The sequence below is a fragment of the Labeo rohita genome, unplaced genomic scaffold (genome assembly GCF_022985175.1).
Source record: "Labeo rohita strain BAU-BD-2019 unplaced genomic scaffold, IGBB_LRoh.1.0 scaffold_643, whole genome shotgun sequence".
NCBI lineage: Eukaryota > Metazoa > Chordata > Actinopteri > Cypriniformes > Cyprinidae > Labeo > Labeo rohita.
The window spans coordinates 24,596-44,652 of record NW_026129572.1 but is presented as its reverse complement, the minus strand read 5'-3'; the positions used below and the strand labels follow the sequence as shown (position 1 = coordinate 44,652).

Below are 20,057 nucleotides of genomic sequence, written 5' to 3'. Positions count from 1 at the left end.
TTTGTATCCATTAAAAATTAAACATACAAATGAAAATGCAGCAAATACATTCTAAAAATGTTGAAACACATTCATCAAGGCAGTCCATCTAAGACGTGATCAATTAACAACAGTTCCTCTGTCAGAGCTCCTCTGATGCTAATATGTGCCTCACAAGATTATCCTCTATGGGTGAGCATCTATGGCAAGCGGTTTTAACATTTAATCTAAAAGCCGTACTAGTATCTATTTTCTTTCTACTAGTACTTATTTTTTACATACTAGTATCTTTTCCATTAAGTACTAGTATTTATTCATTAGCTACTAGTGCTTATTATTTAGCTACTAGTGCTTATTCTTTAGGTACTAGTGTTTATTCTTTATCTACTAGTGTCTTTTGTAAAGTTACTAGCATTTATCATTATATACTAGTTCTTATATTAGTACTTGTTCCAATAGTGACTAGTATTTAATTACAATCTTCCTGTTAAGAAAAGATAGAACTAGTACTTATTTTTTAGTTACTAGTAACTTTTTAGACCAAAGATATCCTGAACTTAACAAATACTAGTACTTTTTGAATCTGCATTTCTGTCAGTATTTGGTAATTGTATGTTTAATATTAATGATCCAGCAGAGAGATTAGAGAGGAGACGGAAACAAGGAGACAGATGTACTTTTTTTGAGGAAACAACTTAGAAAAAAAAAAAAATTCATTTGTACTCAAGCACACAGAAAATACTTTTGCCAGTTTTGCAGACACTAATTTCATAAACATAGTAGACAACCGTGTTTGTTTGGTCATCGGGTGCCCTCTGGTGGCAGAAAGGAGAAACAAAACACCAATTTTATCATTATAAATTTCCTTTTTTTCCTCCAGTAAAAACAATAAATATCATATTAGGGCTGTGCGTTAACTTATTTGCATATAGCACTGGTGCTACAGACGTTGTTTTTACATAAATATTCTGTACAGGGCATACAAAATCCAAACCCTTATGGTTTCAGACATTTTCTTTATTTGGAAAAAAGCCAACAAATATAAACACACTCAAAAGAAAAAAAAAGTACACTGGAGAAAAACATAAGGATTTGCAAATGTTTACCTCAAAGTTCTTGGTTATCTTTCCTATTTTTTACCCAAATCAGGGTTTTGTGAGCAGTAATGAGTACTCAATTAATGTAATTTATTTTTCATTCATACTCGTCGCCGGAGGGCGCCCTCCACAAGTGAGGCTCACTGATGACGTTTCAGGAAATCCCTTCAAAGGCATTCAGCTCTTGCTGTAGATGTAGCCTAGTAGCGGAATAACATGCAGATAGAAGTTTTACTGATGAAACATGAATAAAATAAACAATTATCGAGACAAGTAAGTTATTTTAAACACTCCACTGGTGTATTTGGGCTAAACGTATCATTATACTTTTGTTGGACAACAGGTTTGTAATCTTTTCTTCTGTTTTCGTGGTAACCAATTAGCAAGGTAGGCTAAAATACAAAGCCAGTTAGCCCTACTTAGCATTCAAATTAATTCAGCATATTTATGTATTGTATTACCATGTGGACTCTGATTGGACGGTGGAGAGGTACTCATGTTTATTTAATGATCTGTTAAAAAGAAGATATCTCCACATACATTCTTACTGGTACTTTATGAGGTTAAAGATATCTCCAAATGAACAAGAAAGGGTAGTTATTCTGTTTTTGATGTCATCTTTTCATTTCTGACTAGTAATTATTGCAATAGTGACTAGTATCTATTTAAATATTACTAGTAAGCATTTATTACATATTAGTACTTATTTAATAGATACTGGTACTAATTCATTAGATACTAGTAACCATTTAATAGATACTAGTAGTTATTCATTAGGTACTAGTACTTATTTATTAGACACTAGTATCTTTCATAATTATTACTAGAATCAATTTTATCTTACTAGTCAAATCTGCTTTTATATTAGTCTTATGTTATGACTAGTCCGAATGGCCACAGAGTTCAATTAAACATTTTACTAGTAAAAATCTTTTACTAAAAAATCTTACTAGTAACATTTCAAATAAGTACTAGTATCTGATAAATGTGTACTATTATCTTTTGAATAAATACTTGTTGCTAATCAATAAGTACTAGTATGTAACAAATAAGAACTAGTATCTAATTACTAGGCACCAGTACCTATTAAATAAGTACTAGTATCATATAAATAAGAACTAGTATATAATGAATAAATACTAGTACGAAATAATTAAGAAATAGTATTTATTTAATAGGTTAGAGTATCTAATAAATAAGTACTAGTATCTAATGATTAAGTACTAGTATCTAATAATAAGTACTAGTATCTAAAAATAAGTACTAGTATCTAAAAAATAAGTACTAATACCAGATGTTTAACTACTAACTACTAGTCACAGCTGGAATACATACTAGTCAAAACTGAAAAGTTGATATCTCAATGACAGATCACATAGAAATCAATGGTAAAATTTTAAATTTGTTACTAGTAACAACAGAATAGTTACTAGTCACTACTGAAATAAGTACTAGTATCTAATAAATAAGTACTACTATCTATTAAATAGATACTCGTATCTAATGAATAAGTACTAGTATCTATTAAATAGATACTTGTATCTAATGAATGAGTACTGGTATCTAATAAATAAGAACTAGTATCTAATGAATAAGTACTACTATATTTTAAAATGGTACTAGTAGCTAAACAACAAGCACTAGTAGCTAAAGAATAAGCACTAGTAGCTAATGAATAAGTACTAGTACTTAATGGAAAAGATACTTGTATCTAAAGTACTAGTAGCATGAAAATAGATACTAGTACAGCTTTTTCGATTAAATGTTAAAACGGCTTGCCATAGAGAATCCATTATAAAACACTCACAGAACATTCATTTGGACAACTATGCAAATCTATTGAAATTTTACAAAAAACACTGGGGATCAAAGCCCCTAGAGCGTGCATAGTTTGGGAATCAATAGCAGACTTGTAACGTTACGTGCCTAATGTACGACTCACAAGTTCGTTATTACTCTGATCGTCTTTACCTTTACATTAGCGCCGCGGTTTGCTTCATGCAGCCGAGAGATGTTTGCGTGAAGCGGCAGAAGGTTTTGAGCCGCCGTTCAGTCTGTATTTAACAGTGCGATGAGGCTTGTTGCGCCGAGTCCGACGCAATCAATCAAAGAACACGAGAGAGGTCGTGCTTTGATCATTTTAATTTAACACATTAATAATGAAATTAAACAATAAACAATTATAGGATAACATTTAAATTAATTTTAAGCTATCTTGGGGCTCCCTAGTGGGCCGCGACCATAGGAAAACATTCGTGACAGACGAGCGCACTTGCCACCACAATAGATCACCCTCAATGGAATCTGTCAAAATGACGGATGGTCTTCAGATTTTTGCGTCACTAATAAAATTCCGTCAATGATGGAGAATTTTCGGTTAACGCGATCTCTGGTACATACATACATACATACATGAATATATATATATATATATATATATATATATATATACAGTAGTCAACATTTGAAGTGGATCAAAACCTTACATTAAAGTTGTCCTAAAACCAAAACAATACCCATTCTTGTCTTAGAACAACTTTGATGAAAGGTTTGATCCACTTCAAATGTTGACTACTGTATATACACACACACACATATATATATATATATCTGAACTCTTCATATATATATATATATATATATATATATATATATATATATATATGAAGAGTTCAGATACAAAACCAGCTGAAAGCCATCTCCGTCAAAAATGAGATAATGATACTGAGTGAATGCTCCTGACACATAGTATATGTCCATCAAATACTTTTACTTCAAACTCGCTAAATTCCAGCCTCAGCCCGATCAGAAGTGCCATTTAGCATTTAGCAAATTGCTAAATTAGCAAATTAGCATTTCTTTCTACTTTGTATGGGCTTCTATGTAAGTACTATGTAAGTACTTACATAGAAGCCCATACAAAGTAGAAAGAAATGCTAATTTTAAAGAAAAATGTCAGATGGATATTTAGGGGCTTTTGCATTTGAACTCTTCATATATATATATATATATATACATACAGGTGCATCTCAAAAAATTAGAATATTATGAAAAAGTTCATTTTTTTATTGCAACTTATTTTAAAAAATGAAACTTTCACATATTCTAGATTCATTACATGTAAAGTAAAGTTTTTTTTTTTTAATTTTGTTGATAAGAGCTTACAGCTCATGAAACTCAAAAATCCAGTATCTCAAAATATTAGAATATTTACATTTGAGTTTCATTAAATGTTCATCCCTACAGTATAAATTCCAGGTATCTCTTGTTCTTTGAAACCACACTAATGGGGAAGGCTGCTGACTTGGCAATGGTCCAGAAGACAATCATTGACACCCTCCACAAAGAGGATAAGTCACAGAAGGTCATTACTGAATGGGGTGGCTGTTTACAGAGTGCTGCATCAAAGCATATTAAATTCAAAGTTGACTGGAAGGAAAAAAACTGGGTAGGCAAAGGTGCACAAGCAACAGGTAAACAGTAAAGTCGATTCAAACACTTGGGAGAGCTTCATAAGGAGTAGAATGAAGCCAGAGTTAGCGCATCAAGAGTCACCACGCTTAGACGTCTTCAGGAAAAGGGCAACCAAGCCACTTTTAGAACAGAAACAACGTCAGAAGCATTGTACCCAGGCTAAGGAGAAAATGAACTGGACTGTTGCTCAGTGGTCCAAAGTCCTCTTTTCAGATAAAAGTAAATTTTGCATTTCATGTTGAAATCATGGTCCCAGAGTCTGGAGGAAGACTGGAGCGGCACAGAATCCAAGCTGCTTGAAGTCCAGTGTGAAGTTTCTGAAGTCAGTAATGACTGGTGTTGGTCCATTGTGTTTTATCAAGTGCAAAGTCAGTGCAGCTATCTGCTGATTTCCTTTTCCAGCAGGACTTTAGCACCTGCCCACAGTGCAAAAAACACTTTCAGGTGGTTTGCTGACCATGATATGTGCTTGATTGGCCAGCCAACATGCCTGACTTGAACCCCATTGAGAATCTATGGGATATTTTCAAGAGAAAGATGAGAAACAGTCGATTCAACAATATACAGATGATCTGAAAGCTCAGTAGTGCCTCAGCAGTGCCACAGGCTGATCACTTCCATGCCACACCTCAGTGATGCTGTAATTTGTGCTAGGAGCAAGTCATTTGCTGTAATATGGGCTGCCGACCAAGTATTGAGTGCATAAATGAACATACTTTAAAGGGGTCATCGGATACTAAGTTCACTTTTACATGTTGTTTGAACATTAATGTGTGTTGGCAGTATATGTACAAATCTACCCTATAATGATAAAAATCCATGCAGTGGTTTTTAATTAATCTGTAAAAATAATATCCCATTTTTAAAATCAAGCCATTCTCAGATGCCTGTCGTTGTGGCGTCACACCCACAGAGGCCGCTCCCACAATAGTTGATTGACATGAGCGTTTTACCTCAGATCAGCTGTAACAGTCCACCCTCTTAGTTTCGATGCCGGAGCAGGGATGTAAGTTAGACAAGAATATCTCAGATTGAGCGATGGAGGTGCTGTGTTGCTGGATGTAATAATGAACATAGTGGTCGTCATTTACTTCTGACATCTGAGCAGCTGAAGATGCAGTAGATTACATTTGTTTGTGAAGGGAATGCACCTCCCGATCTACATATATCCGTCTATATTCATGTGAATCATTCATGATCCAGCTTCACTTACAGCAGAAGTGAGTATAAGGGTTTTTTTTATGAATCTTTGCGATCGCCTTTCCTAATAAAGTGCTAGTTAACAAGTTTAGCGGCTAAATGCAGCTAAATGCAGCTAAAGTAAACAGGCTCCTCTTTCCACAGAGAGAAGAGAAGGGCGGGGCGAGCAGAGCTCATTTGCATTTAAAGCAGCCTCAACAGAGATGACAGACTTTTCATTAAGACCCTAAGGAATCATATCAACTTGTGGAAAATGGGCATCCGATGACCCCTTTTAAAAAACGTTTCTGTTTTGCAAATCTGTTTTTTGATTGATCTTAGGAAATATTCTAATATTTATATATACTGGATTTTTGACTTTCATTAGCTGTAAGCTCTTTCACCCAATATAACTCCCCAAGAGCAAACTTTTCATGTCATTGAAATAATGGCGCCCCCATTGTCAAAAATATGCATAAAACAATGTAGTTTTTTTTTAAAACGTCTTTCATGGGTTTTCTGCTACATATTTCAGTAAGAGACATCATTAATGTTATATTAAGCCATAAATCTTAATACCTGGAGTTCACTTTAAGAGTTTTTAATGGTGAACTAAACACACCTCAGCCCACTGAACCTAAAACCAAGGAATAGTGCACACACCTGATTTAGGGAATTATTTTCTCCAACATTGTCTCCCCATTGTTTCTTTTTCTTGGCACTGTTTGAGGAAATAAAGGATTAAACTGAAAACGTAACCTGACAGTGCATGACTGAAGTGTTTTACAGTAGTTCAGTGGTTCTCAACTCCAGTCCTCGGGGCCCACTGCTCTGCACATTTTGTATGTCTCCCTCAATGCACCTGATTCAGATCATTAGCTCGTTAGGAGAAAGATCCATGAACTGAACTGAGTGTGTCAGATTCAGAAACATACAAAATGTGCAGAGCAGTGGGCCCCGAGGACTGGAGTTGAGAACCACTGCAATAGTTGATCTGGTCACTGTATGAAGTCAAACACTAGCAATTCTCTTATGCAAATGTAACTAAATGTAACTAAATACCTTGTACAAAATCCGATAGCAGAAAGTGTGAGCACTGCCACAATTCCTCCCACACAACCAGCAATCAAAGGGATAGAGTGTCCATCTTGTCCTGTAATTGGACCATAATGTTGTATTTTAAATTATCTTAATTGCTTTAGGTCTGCAGAAGACCTTGATTTTTTAATTTTTTTTTTTTTACAGTGTAAACTTACCATGAGCTGTGAGCTGGAACTCTGGTGATGACTGATTGCCGTGTTTATTCTGTGCTCTGCAGAAGTACAATCCTGTATTTTTGTCATTTAGGATAAAAGTAATCTTCCTATCCTGAGCTATTAGCATCTCCTGTCCACGTTTGTACCAGGTGTAGTTCATTTCTCTTGATGGACTGCCTTTACTTTTGCAGGTCAAAGTCACATTAGTACCAAAAGAGACCGGATTAGATGGATAGATAGTGATGTGAGTTTCTTTTGGGGAAACTTGGACAAAAACACAAGCACATATATGGGATAAAAGTGAAGTCTTTGCATTACATATTTCTGGGTAACTAAACATCAATTTCTAACTAATTATCAAATCTCTTACATAGGACTTGTAACATCACAATGCCACTCTCCATGGTTGTGGCATTAGATGTATTGCTTGGACATGTAGCAGTGCAGGAGATGTTCTTTCTGTGATCTGTGTATGAAGCTTTGAAGGTCACATTTGAAAACACTGACTGGTTTTTCTTAGGTTTCTCCTGTAACTGTTCTTGTAATGTTGGCAGATTCAGGGATGTTAGACCAGGATATATTCGGAGGTTGTTTGGGGCAGGGGGCTTCAGCAGAGCAGCTCAGATTGACTGTAGTTCCCTCCATCACTTTCAGATCATTGGGTGTAAGGATGGGAGATTGTGGTGAATCTACAAAATAAATTATTGTAGTTCAATCATTAAGAATACATATGTATTATGTCTGTAATATTTGCATGTATTTATTTAGCAGCTGTTTCTGTCCAAAGCGATTTTTTTTAAGGGAGAGTTCATCCATAAATGAGAATTTGCTGTTAATTTACTCACCCTCAGACCATCCAAGATGTACATGACTTTTTTCTTCAGTAGAACAGTAAAGAAAACTTCTAGCTGAAACTGTGGTCCTTGGTGGTTCATAAAATGCAAGTCATCGGCTGCCCGTTTTTAAGAATAAAAAAGCATACCAGGGAACACAAAACTACCACCTGTGGTTCCTGACGAAATACTGTTGTCTTATGAAGCAAAACAATCAGTCTGTGTAAGAAACTGAATAATTATTTACAACATTATTACCTGTAATCCATAGCTTCAGGCAAAAAGGGGAAATCTGATTCTTTTCCACAAACTGATTCTTTCGGACAGTTCAGCTCAGGCCTGTTTCAAGGCACATTGGCAAACTAGGCGGTCACCTAGGGCACCACTGGTAGGAGGGGGATGAGCGCTCGTACTGACACTATATTTCAGCAGGGTTGTGATAAAGAGTAGCATGGCCACCATGAAATATAATTGCCACCCCTACTGGATCCCCCAACATCATTGGGCTAGAGCACTGTCAATCTGATGAAGCGCTGACTTGATGCATGCAAAGTTTGCTTTTAGAGTGCTCAACAATGCCATTAGATCAATAGGTTCTGTCAGCGCTTTGGCAAGGTAACACTTTTTTGCCATGCAAAAGACAAATTAAAGGAGTAGTTCACTTCCAGAACAAAAACTCACTCCATTTTCATCCAAGATGTTATATGCCTTTCTTTCTTCAGTCGTAAGAAAATTATGTTTTTTAAGGAAAACGTTTCAGGAATTATCTCCATATAGTGGACTTCAATTGTGTCCGCAAGTTTGAATGTCCAAAATGCAGTTTGAATGCAGCTTTAAAGGGCTCTAAACGATCCCAGCCGTAGAATAAGGGTCTTATCTAGCAAAACAATTGGTTATTTTATTTAAAAAAAAAAAAAAAAAAAAAAAAAAAATGGCCAACTTATGTCGAAAAACTCTGATCTCATTTTCTCCTCCAACTTTAAAATCGTCCTACATCGCTGCAGAAGTACCAACCCAGCATTTACAAAGTGAACATGCAAAGAAAGTCAAACACCCTTTACAAAAAAAATTAAAACAGCTATGTAGGTTGATGTTGAAGTTGGAGGAGAAAATTAGATGGGAGTTTTTCAACATACTCTAACTGTACTAACCCGGAATTCCTGAAATGTTTTCCTCAAAAAACATAATTTACGACTGAAGAACAAAAGGCATGAACATCTTGGATGACAACGGGGTGAGTACATTATCTCTATGTTTTTGTTCTGGAAGTGAACTGCTCTTTTAAAGTTGAAGTTAAAAGGCCAATTTAAAATACTGGTACAGTAGAAAGTGCACAAAATCAGTATTTTGTTAAAGGTGGCAAATCATGCTGCAAAATCCCCAATAGGGATTTTGCCTCTGTAAGAACTGGTTCAGTTCACTAGTTTGTTTACAAAATCATGCAATAATTAAACATATGTGCAATTATATTATTAAAGCACCCAATAATGATGTTAAACACAGTTGCTTTACATGTCTAAAGCATACAAAGTGAAGTCTTCATGAGCTCACCTTTCAACAATGAGTATTTTGCCCCTTCATTTCAGTGCTCGGTTCACACATTTGCTTATCACCAGCTCATTGGTCTTTGGTCCAGAGTCGGAAATGTTTCCTCAGTTCGGTGTACTACTGGATTAACTGGAATGCTGAATAAATTGGCATAAACCAGCATCATAGGATCATATATACACGCCAGTATATTGGCACATTTCAAGTTGGAGTGACTATGAGGTGTGTCTGAAAGCGAAGCGAGTAACTTGTAGATCTGTGCTGCTTGAACTGCAAACTGTTTCAGACAGTTCAGTCTGTTTTCAGTCAAAAACAACCGGTTCAAAAGAATGATTCATTCAGGAACCGCACATCACTCAGAAACCTTTGACAATTGCTATGGATTACAGGTAATAAATGATGTTTTAAACAATGTTAAGTTTCTTGCACAGACAGATCATTTCACTTCATAAGACTTTAATATATCATCAGGAGCCATGGTTATTGATTTTGTGTTTCTTAGTATGATTTTATTTGTACTCAAATATGGGCAGCCACTGACTTTTGGATGAACCAGGGATGACCACTTGTTTTGGATGAAGGAAATATACCTTTCCTGGATGATGGCATTAAAAAATTAACAGCAAATATTGTAGAGACAGTGGAGATGATCCAGTGATCTTCAGTTGAGATGTCAGTGATCTTCACAATCTTGTTTATGCTGGACTGGGCTTAAATGTTGCTTTAAACACTCTATGTGGCTCTATGTCCAGTCTGAAGTAGTAGAGGTCTGAATAAATAAATAGATTTTGACCTCTTATGTTTACCCTCAGATTTGGGGATGTTGAATGTGCAAGGAATCTGCACACAAGAGCCTGTCAGAGCTGTTACTATCTGACACATCACAGCAGAGTAGATATATTCAGCTGGAACATTAAGTCACATCAGTCACATTGGATTCACAAAAGCAACATGTGAGTCCACCAAGTGAGAACACATCACACTACACATCATAATGTTCACATGAACACACAGGATTATTTATAGATATCTATAGAAGGCAGGGGTGCACTTCCTCTTAGTGAGATATCCAGTCATCTATATGTCATCTATTGTGTACTGCTATTTGAATCCTTTAATGATGTTTTTACTGTCATAAAAAGCTATAAAACTGTTTGTGTAAGTAATGTTTCTTTTTGAGCCAGATCCCATAAATAAAATCTGCCCTTTTATGTTTCTTCAAAATCTGAGATACTGAATGTGCAACAATCTGCACACAATAGCCTGTCAGAGCTGTTATTGGGTGTGGCATCACAACAGAGTAAATGTGACCTTGGACCACAAAACCAGTCATAAAGGTAATTTTTTTTTTCAAATTGAGATTTATACATTATCTAAAAGCTAAATAAATAAGCTTTGTTAGCATAGGACAATATTTGGCCAAAATACAACTATTTGAAAATCTGGAATCTGGAGCCGCAAAAAAATCAAAACATTGAGAAAATCGCCCATAAATGTGTCCAAATGAAGTTCTTCACAATGCATATTACTAATCAAAAATTAAGTTTTGATATATTTATGCGGTAGGAAATTTACAAAATATCTTCATGGAACATGATCTTTACTTACTATCCTAATGATTTTTGGCATATACCCATGCTACTTAAGACTGGTTTTGTGGTCCAAGGTCACAAATGATATCAGCTGGAAGATAAAGATTGCCACATAAAGTGAAGTAAATGGATATTTCATCTACAAATGTACATTCTGACATCATTTACTTATCCTCAAGTTCCTCCCAACCTATGGCTTTCTTTCTTCTGTGGAACATAATTGTTTTCACACTATTCATGTTCATACAACAAAAGTGTGTGCTGGCATAGGGCAGTCAAGCTACCAAAAAGAATACAAAAGCACCATTAAATTAACTGATTTATATATGACTTGTGTCCTACATTAAAAGCATTTTGAAGCCATATGATAGCTTTGCTGATCACATGCCCACCCACTGTTTTGTCTTATCTCGTTTTATCGGTTGTGGTTCTGCTGGTAAATGTTGTGATATTTGTAATCGAAAATAAACTTAGTATAGTATGGACTTACCTGAGTGAGTGTGTAGAAAAACAGAGCAGATGATCATGAAGTATGTAAACTGGAACACAAACATTTCTGGAGCTCTGAAACAAACACAGAAAACAAACAAAATATAACTTTCTTCCAAAAACATACAACTAATCGTTTTTACTCTGCCCAGAACTGTAATCCATGAATTGTACCTTAAGCTTGTGTGTTAATACTGTGTTTAAATAAAGAGACTTCCACTATGGATGTTATTAGTCAATGCAGACTGCAGACTCTCCTATCCACAAGTAGCTAATATCTTAATTAAATGAATAAGCATTGTCATGAACTTTCCTAAAACCTTTTTTCCCCCTTTTGATTCATGATTTTAAGTTTTGCAAGAGAAAAGCCTTACCTCAGAGCAGTGCAGTCAAAGAAAAGCAGAAGTTTGTGAAGATGTCTTCCTATTTGTGAGATCTTACTGATATGAAATACTACTGACTACCTCCCAGCACTACAAGCTGAGATATTATAATTCTCATTCTGTGATTTAACACCCATTATTTGTTTGAAGAAAATGGAAGCCATAAAAAAAATTTAACACAGTTTAAAATTGTATTAATCAAAACACATTTATCAAAACATATGAATAGGCAACGGACGAAAAACTAGAATTTACCTGACCCTTTTGCACTGGATCATACAGGATATCTTTTTCCTAATGTGAAGACAGCTAGAATGCTGTTTTTTCACCAGCTGATAAATAAAATGAACTGTAAAATGTAAGTGTAAGACATCAAATTCACACTAATAGTCATTAAGCTGAGCTGAATTAAAGTGCATTTGCACGCTCATTTTGTAACTGTCACAGTTCTGTCTGTTTGTATTCTTTGGTTTCTCCCATTGTCTCCCCCCGTCGATCTGTCTGCTTTGGTTTACCCTCGTTAGCGTCATCCCCTTCACCTGTCTGCAATTATTAGTTTCCCTTTATAAGCCTGTTTGTATCCTGAGTTCTCTGTCGGTCTTTATTGTTGCATATTGTTGATTAGTGTGTTTCTACGTGTGTGGATATCGCTCTGTGTTCCTGTCTGTTCCTCGTGAAAGTAATTAAAATTAGATTTGTTCCGTACGTTGTATCCTGTCTTCCATCCTGCAGCAACAACGTGACAGAAAGACCGACCTTATAAAGAGAAGATGAGTTGGGCTGAGGACGCTTTGTGGAGACTGCGGCAGGACGGTCGTGAGTTGGAACGGTATGTGGAGGAATTCATCGAGCTCTCCCACCAGGTAGGCTGGCACGAAACTTCTCTTGGCGCTGTGTTTGTTTTGGGGCTGGATGATGAGACAATACGCTGCGAGCTTCCCACTTGTAGTTTCCCCTTGATCGAGCTAATCAATCTGATTCTCTATTTAAACGGATCTGATTTTGAAGTAGAAGAAGTTCAGAGTCCGATTAGGTCTCATCCTCCAGTCTCCTCCCAGACACAGCGCAACGCGCCCGCCTGCCCTAAGCCAAGAACCTCCACATACCGTGTCAACGGCTCGAACCGTCAGCCCAGTCCCAAATCCCCAGTCATCCTCCAGAGCTCCACCGCTGTCCTCAGCCCGATGCGGCCGGCCTCATCCCCGCGCTCTAATCCGCCGGCCACCGCCCAGAGCCCTGTCCTCGGGCCGCCACGCCAGCGTCTGCTCGCAAGATGGCCGCCACGCCAGCGTCTGCTCGCAAGATGGCCGCCACACGCCAGCGTCTGCTCGCAAGATGGCCGCCACGCCAGCGTCTGCTCGCAAGATGGCCGCCACGCCAGAGCCTGCTCGCAAGATGGCCGCCACGCCAGAATCTGCACGTAAGATGGCCTCCGTTCCTGAGCCCCCGGCCAAGATGGCCTCCGTTCCTGAGCCCCCAGCCAAGATGGCCTCCGTTCCTGAGCCCCAAGCCAAGATGGCCCCCAAGCCTAAGTCCCCAGTCATGATTGCTGAAATGAACATTATGGACAGGGCAATCCCACTGGAGTTCACTGCTCCTATTATCTCCCCTAATTCTCCTAAGCCTCCGCTGGTTCCGCCCAGCCTTCCTGAGCCTCCGCTGGTTCCGTCCAGCCTTCCTGAGCCTCCGCTGGTTCCGTCCAGCCTTCCTGAGCCTCCGCTGGTTCCGTCCAGCCTTCCTGAGCCTCCGCTGGTTCCGCCCAGCCTTCTTAACCCTCCGCTGGTTCCGCCCAGCCTTCCTGAGTCAAGTCAAGTTGTAGCTGTGTTCCCCGAGTCAAGTCAAGTTGCAGCTACTGAATCAAGTCAAATTGCAGCTGCGTTTCCTGAGGCAAGTCAAGTTTCTGAGTCACGTCAAGTTGCAGCTGCAGCTACTGAGCCAAGTCAAGCCACGGCTGTGGTTCCTGAGTCAAGTCACGTCACGGCTGAGGCAAGTCACGTCACGGCTGAGTCAAGTCACGTCACGGCTGAGTCAAGTCACGTCACGGCTACATCTCCTGAGTCAAATCAAGTTCCTGGTGCTTCTCATAAGCCAAGACAAAGTCCAGCTCGCCCTCCAGAGCCGGAGCTCTGCCCAGCTCGCCCTCCAGAGCCGGAGTTCTGCCCAGCTCGCCCTCCAGAGCCGGAGCTCTGCTCAGCGCGCCCTCCTGAGCCGGCTCCTCCTTCAGCGCGCCCTCCTGAGCCGGCTCCTCCTTCAGCGCGCCCTCCTGAGCCGGCTCCTCCTTCAGCGCGCCCTCCTGAGCCAGCACCTCATCCAGCGCTCCCTACGGCTGGCAGTACTGTAAATTCCCCCAAGAAAATTCTGGGGGGGGGCTACCCGCCATGGCCACCTGAACTGTTTACCCGGCCATGGCCTCCTGAGCCCCCAGATCCGCCATGGCCACCTGAACTGTTTACCCGGCCATGGCCTCCTGAGCCCCCAGACCCGCCATGGCCACCTGAACTGTTTACCCGGCCATGGCCTCCTGAGCCCCCAGATCCGCCATGGCCACCTGAACTGTTTACCCGGCCATGGCCTCCTGAGCCCCCAGATCCACCATGGCCTCCTGAACTCCTGATCCGCCCTGGAGGTACGCCCCTAAGTACCCGGTGTCTGTCCAGCACGGACCTCCAGGGCGCCCACCCCCCCACCCCAGTGTATGTGTTACGGCGCGAGTCGCGCCTTGTGAGAGGGGGGGGTAATGTCACAGTTCTGTCTGTTTGTATTCTTTGGTTTCTCCCATTGTCTCCCCCCGTCGATCTGTCTGCTTTGGTTTACCCTCGTTAGCGTCATCCCCTTCACCTGTCTGCAATTATTAGTTTCCCTTTATAAGCCTGTTTGTATCCTGAGTTCTCTGTCGGTCTTTATTGTTGCATATTGTTGATTAGTGTGTTTCTACGTGTGTGGATATCGCTCTGTGTTCCTGTCTGTTCCTCGTGAAAGTAATTAAAATTAGATTTGTTCCGTACGTTGTATCCTGTCTTCCATCCTGCAGCAACAACGTGACAGTAACGAAGGGTCAGAGGCGTGCGGATCCATTTGCAGCTTTATTAAAATAAACTCGAGGTCAGACAGGCAGGGATCAGAAACAGCGTTAGGTACAACAGAGACAATCCAAAAGAGTCAACTGTGGGCGGGCGATAGTCGGGGCAGGCGGCAGGCAGAGTAAACAATAGTCCAGGCAGCAAGGAATCAGAGATCTTTGACAGTCCAGGTCAAACACAGATGATCCACAAAACAAGGTAAACACTCAGAAATGTAGCAGTAGCAAACAAGACTTCACAGGGAGTGAGAGTCCAGAAACAGTTTATAAAGGCTGGCTGATAGGTGGCACCTGTGCAGGTGATCAGGCCCAGGCACGGGGTGTTATGGGAGATGAAGTCCAAATTGGTTAGTACTCTGGAGAGGGTGCCCTCCGGTGGCGATCGGAGGGAGCCACAGAGGCCTGATTCATGACAGAGCCCCCTCCCTGCGAGCGGCTCCTGAAGCGAGGAGGTATGCGATGCCGGGGTCTACCACGAGGTCCAGGGGCAGGCCCACAGGAGGTAGGGGCTCCAATCCTGTTGATTCAGGTGGCAGTATGAGCGGAGGAAGCGAGTAAGTCCCTGGTTGAGGCATTCGACCTGGCCGTTCTTGGAGCCAGGGCGATAAGTGACTTTAAAGTCGAAGCGAGTGAAGAAGAGGGACCACCTGGCGTGCCGAGGGTTAAGTCTCTTGGCTGACTTGAGTTATTCTAGGTTGCGGTGATCCGTGAGAACAATAAATTGAAGCTTGGCACCCTCCAGCCAATGACGCCACTTCTCAAAGGCCGCTTTTATGGCCAGAAGTTCCCTGTTACAGACATCATATTTTTGTTCAGCAGAGGTAAGTTTGCGGGAGTAGAAAGCACAGGGGAATAATAAGTAAGTTCCTGGTGTCTGAGAAAATCAAGATATCATTGATGTTTTGTCAGTTGAGCATGTCTGGGATTATGTCATTGACAAAGGCCTGAAACACAGAGGGACTACTGACCAGTCCGAAAGGCATAACAGAGTATTCATAGTGTCCAGTTGTTGTAGAGAAGGCTGTTTTCCATTCGTCACCCGCATAGATGCGGATCAGATTGTAGGCATTAGGAAGGTCAAGTTTGGTGAAGAATCGGGCTGAATGAAGTTGTTCCAGGGCTGCCGGGACCAATTGTAAGGGGTAACGGAACTTGACTGTAATTTCATTAAGGCCGCAGTAGTGAATGCATGATTGGAGTCCTCCGTCCTTTTTCTTGACAAAGAAGACACCAGCTGAGGCTGGTGAGGTGGATGGTCTGATAAAGCCCTTGGCCAGTTCCTCCTCAATGTAGGCCTTCATGGCCTCGGACTCAGGCTGTGATAGAGGGAAGATCCTTTCTTTAGGTGGAACGGAGCCTGGAAGGAGGTCAATGGTGCAGTCATTGGCGCGGTGAGGAGGGAGTCTTGAAGCTTTGGCCTTACTGAAGGCCTCGGCCAGGTCGAGATATTCTGGAGATAATCCAGGGGTGGATACAGTTTCTGTTGGCCTGATTCATGACACATTTATTGCTTATCATTGTATGTATTATCTATATTATCTACATTATGCCAACTGAAACATTCTGAAACTGCATGTCTGTAATCTAACCATATAAGGGCACATCTGCTAACCGTAGAAAAGTTTTTGTTGTCTTTGTGCTCATTGTGGTTGGTACATAAGGCTGCAACACTGCAACCCACAAACTCGCATTATTTATAAACTGAATGCTAACAGAATGTTGTGTAAAAGTATATTTATATGCTTCTGTGGAGGAAAAAACAGGAACTAGAGCCTATAAAGCAGGGTTCCTCAAATGTTGCCCTGGTGGTCCAATGCCCTGCAAAGTTTAGCTTCAACCCTAATCAAACACACCTGAGCAAGGTCATCAAGGGCTGCTCTCCATTTTGTTTGTAGACACACACTTAAGTACTTAACCTTGGGGGAATCCCTGCTGAAATTTTGAAGTGTGTTCCACTTCGTAAAGTGTATGACAAGTTTACATGGACAGACTCTCGACCCCTCAGTTGTTACAGAGGGAGCGAGTCTACTTCAAATGTACACTTCAGGCTTCTCCATGGATCACAGTGCCTCACGACTGTGATGTCACCACAGATTGTGTTTAATTTATCCTCACCTCAAACAACTCTATGACATATATTTCTTTTAATAATTCAATCAGCCCTAGCATACCTATATACATATAGAATGCTGCATCAAACAAATTCCATAGTAGATTTCAAGTGATCAAAAGCTTAGGATGTTCCAATTTTAGCCCATTGCAAGGGATCTGCCAGTAGTGGGCACTCACAGTAGTGCAATGCAATCAGTGATGTACATCAAAGGCAACAAGACAGAGGGAAGTTAACGATTGCATGGCATAAAAAAAGGAAACTGGAATGTGGCCAAGGTCTTCAGGATCATTAGAAAATCACATTTAAGGGAATTTGATCAGGGTTTGAGTTAAATTCTGCATGGCACTGGCCCTCCAGGACCGGATTTAAGGAACCCTGCTAATAGTGTTTCTTAAAGGAGTCCTATTATGCTTTTTTACTTTTTGAATTTTAATCAGTGTGTGGTGTGTATGTTTGGGCATAAAGAAGATTTACAAAGTTTCAAATCTCAAAAGTTCACTTCAAGGGGAGATATTTCATTTTTTTAAAAAAATCCCTTTTCAAGAACTACAACAACCAGTTCCTTTGGACTCAGCATGGAGAGCCGCTTCTGGGACACTTCTGGGAAACAAGCCACGGTGCAGTTTTTCCAACTGGTATGTTTCGCTGGGCTGCAACGAAATATAGAGCTGATTATCATCAGCATAACTGTGAAAGCTAACAAGATATCACACGGCTCCGGGGGGGTCAGTAAAGGCCTCCTGTAATGAATAGATGTGTTTTAAAAGAAAAATATCCATATTTAAAATGTAAAAATCCCTTTAATCTAGCTTGCGCTAACAGCTGTACATAGAACAAGATGCTTCAGCAAGGGGCTTGGCAATACTGAAACACCATCTAAAGCCCAAAGTATACTTCATTTTTGTAGTTGTACGCTAGAGTATGCATACAGTCGAACATGTAGCCTTTCAAAGTATACTCCATGTGATGTTGTGCGTGAACACGGACGGTCGACACATGCGCTCTAGAAAGCTTCATCCATGTCCAGTGTCTGCTTTATTTTTCCATGTTAAAGGGGTCATCGGATGCTAAGTTCACTTTTTATGTTGTTTGAACATTAATGTGTGTTGGCAGTGTATGTACAAATCTACCCTATAATGATAAAAATCCATGCAGTGGTTTTTAATTAATCTTTAAAAATAATATCCCCTTTTTCAAATCGAGCCGTTCTCAGATGCCTGTCGGTGTGCCGTCACACCGACAGAGGCCGCTCCCACAATAGTTGATTGACATGAGCTTTTACCTTAGACCAGCTGTCACAGTCCAGTAACTTTCCATGTTTTGATGCCAGAGCAGGGATGTAAGTTAGGCAAGAATGTCTCCGATTGAGCAATTGAGGTGTTGTGTTGCTGGATGTAATAATGAACATAGTGGTCGTCATTTACTCCCGACATCTGAGCCGCTGAAGGTGCAGTAGATGACGTTTGTTTGTGAATGGAATGCACCTCCCGATCTATATATATCCGTCTATGTTCACGCGAATCATTCATGATCCAGCTTCACTTACAGCAGAAGTGAGTATAAGGTTTTTTTTTTAGGAATCTTTGCGATCGCCTTTCCTTATAACGTGGTAGTTAGGAAGTTAAACGTAGCTAAATGCGGCTAATGTAAACAAGACCGTCTTTCCACAGAGAGAAGAGAGGGGCGGGGTGAGCAGAGCTCATTTGCATTTAAAGGAACAACCCCTTAGAATGAGATGATTTTTGCAAAAGTGATTTTGACAAGGTAAAAAGGGTGTTGTTTTACAAAACCATTGAGAATTTTTAAGCAAAGTATATTAGAGACTTTTCATTAAGACCCTAAAGAATCATATCAACTTGTGGAAAATGGGCAACCGATGACCCCTTTAAGTTATGACTGATATCTGATATTTTGGAACCCTTATAAAACCAAAGCTGGGCTGTCTCAAAACCCTCTCGCTCACAAGCACTTGTCAATGTGAGCGTCTGTTGTTGTTAAGTCTTCGCTATTTTGTTGTTGTTGTTCCATGTTTTTCCTTTTTTGTACTGTGAAACAATTGGCCCAGACTGTGTTGCCTCCTGGTGGAACGATTTATTACTGCAAAATAACTTCAATGCGCATGTGTGACTTACAAAAATTCGAGTGGTGCGTGTACAGTACGCGCATACTGTTCTAATGACGAAATTCACGTCGTGATCAGCCTGTGATGAGGACGTGCAGGTGTGGCTCGTCCATTTCCAGGGCGATGCTGATGGATCCTCGGGACGCTCGTCACACCTACGCCCCCCCCCCCCCAAACGTCGTCCTGGTCCTGTGGATAATATGAGACAGTAGGGGAGAAATAGGGGGTGGGTGGGGAGTAACCCCTGACAGACCTGCAAAAGCTGCCCAGATCCAAGATAGGCCATCTGCGTTGGCATTAGTGGCTCCTGCCCGATGTCGTACCTCAAAGTGGAAGTTCTGGAGTGCAAGAAAAAAACCGGGTCACCCTGGAGATGGTATTCTTGGCGTGGGCCATCCACTGGAGAGGAGCGTGGTTCGGTGACCAGGGTGAACTTCCGGCCGAGGAGGTAATATCGCAGCTCCAGGACTTCCCACTTGATGGCCAGAGCCTCCTTTTCCACTGCGGCATAGTTTCTCTCAGCTGGGATCAGCTTCCTGCTGATGTACAGGATCGGATGCTCTTCACCCTCCTGAACCTGGGGCAGGACGGCTCCCAGGCCTGTGTCAGAGGCATCCGTTTGCAGCAGGAAGGGACAGCTGAAGTCTGGGGCTCGAAGGACTGGTTCCGAGGTAAGGGCCATCTTTATCCGCTGGAATGTTTCTTCTGCTGCAGGTGTCCACTGTATCTTCTCGGGCTGTCCCTTCCTGGTCAGATCTGTCAGGGGGGCGGCTAAAGAGGAGAAGTTAGGGATGAAGCAGCGATAATAACCAGCCAACCCTAAGAACGGTCGTACCTGGGTTTTCATCTCCGGCCTTGGTGCGGTCCTTACGGCTTTCACCTTCGTTTCCTGGGGATGGATGTGACCCCGTCC

At 40.8% G+C, this 20,057-nt stretch overlaps 1 protein-coding gene across 2 annotated transcripts; it reads right to left on the bottom strand.

Moving 5' to 3' along the window:
* Nucleotides 1-1,197: 1,197 nt before the first annotated feature.
* LOC127161416 (B-cell receptor CD22-like) lies at nt 1,198-7,466 on the bottom strand. Of its 2 annotated transcripts, XM_051104186.1 has the most exons (5): nt 7,356-7,466; nt 6,986-7,249; nt 6,792-6,882; nt 6,393-6,450; nt 1,198-1,276 (listed from the first exon to the last, which is right to left on the bottom strand). In XM_051104186.1, exons 1-5 carry the CDS (start codon nt 7,387-7,389, stop codon nt 1,244-1,246), a joined length of 480 nt encoding a protein of 159 aa, XP_050960143.1. In that variant the 5' UTR covers nt 7,390-7,466; the 3' UTR covers nt 1,198-1,243. The 2 variants fall into 2 exon arrangements, with proteins under 2 accessions (XP_050960143.1, XP_050960141.1); XM_051104184.1 differs by lacking the exon at nt 1,198-1,276 and having other exon boundaries at nt 6,318-6,450.
* Between the last annotated feature and the right edge of the window lie 12,591 nt (nt 7,467-20,057).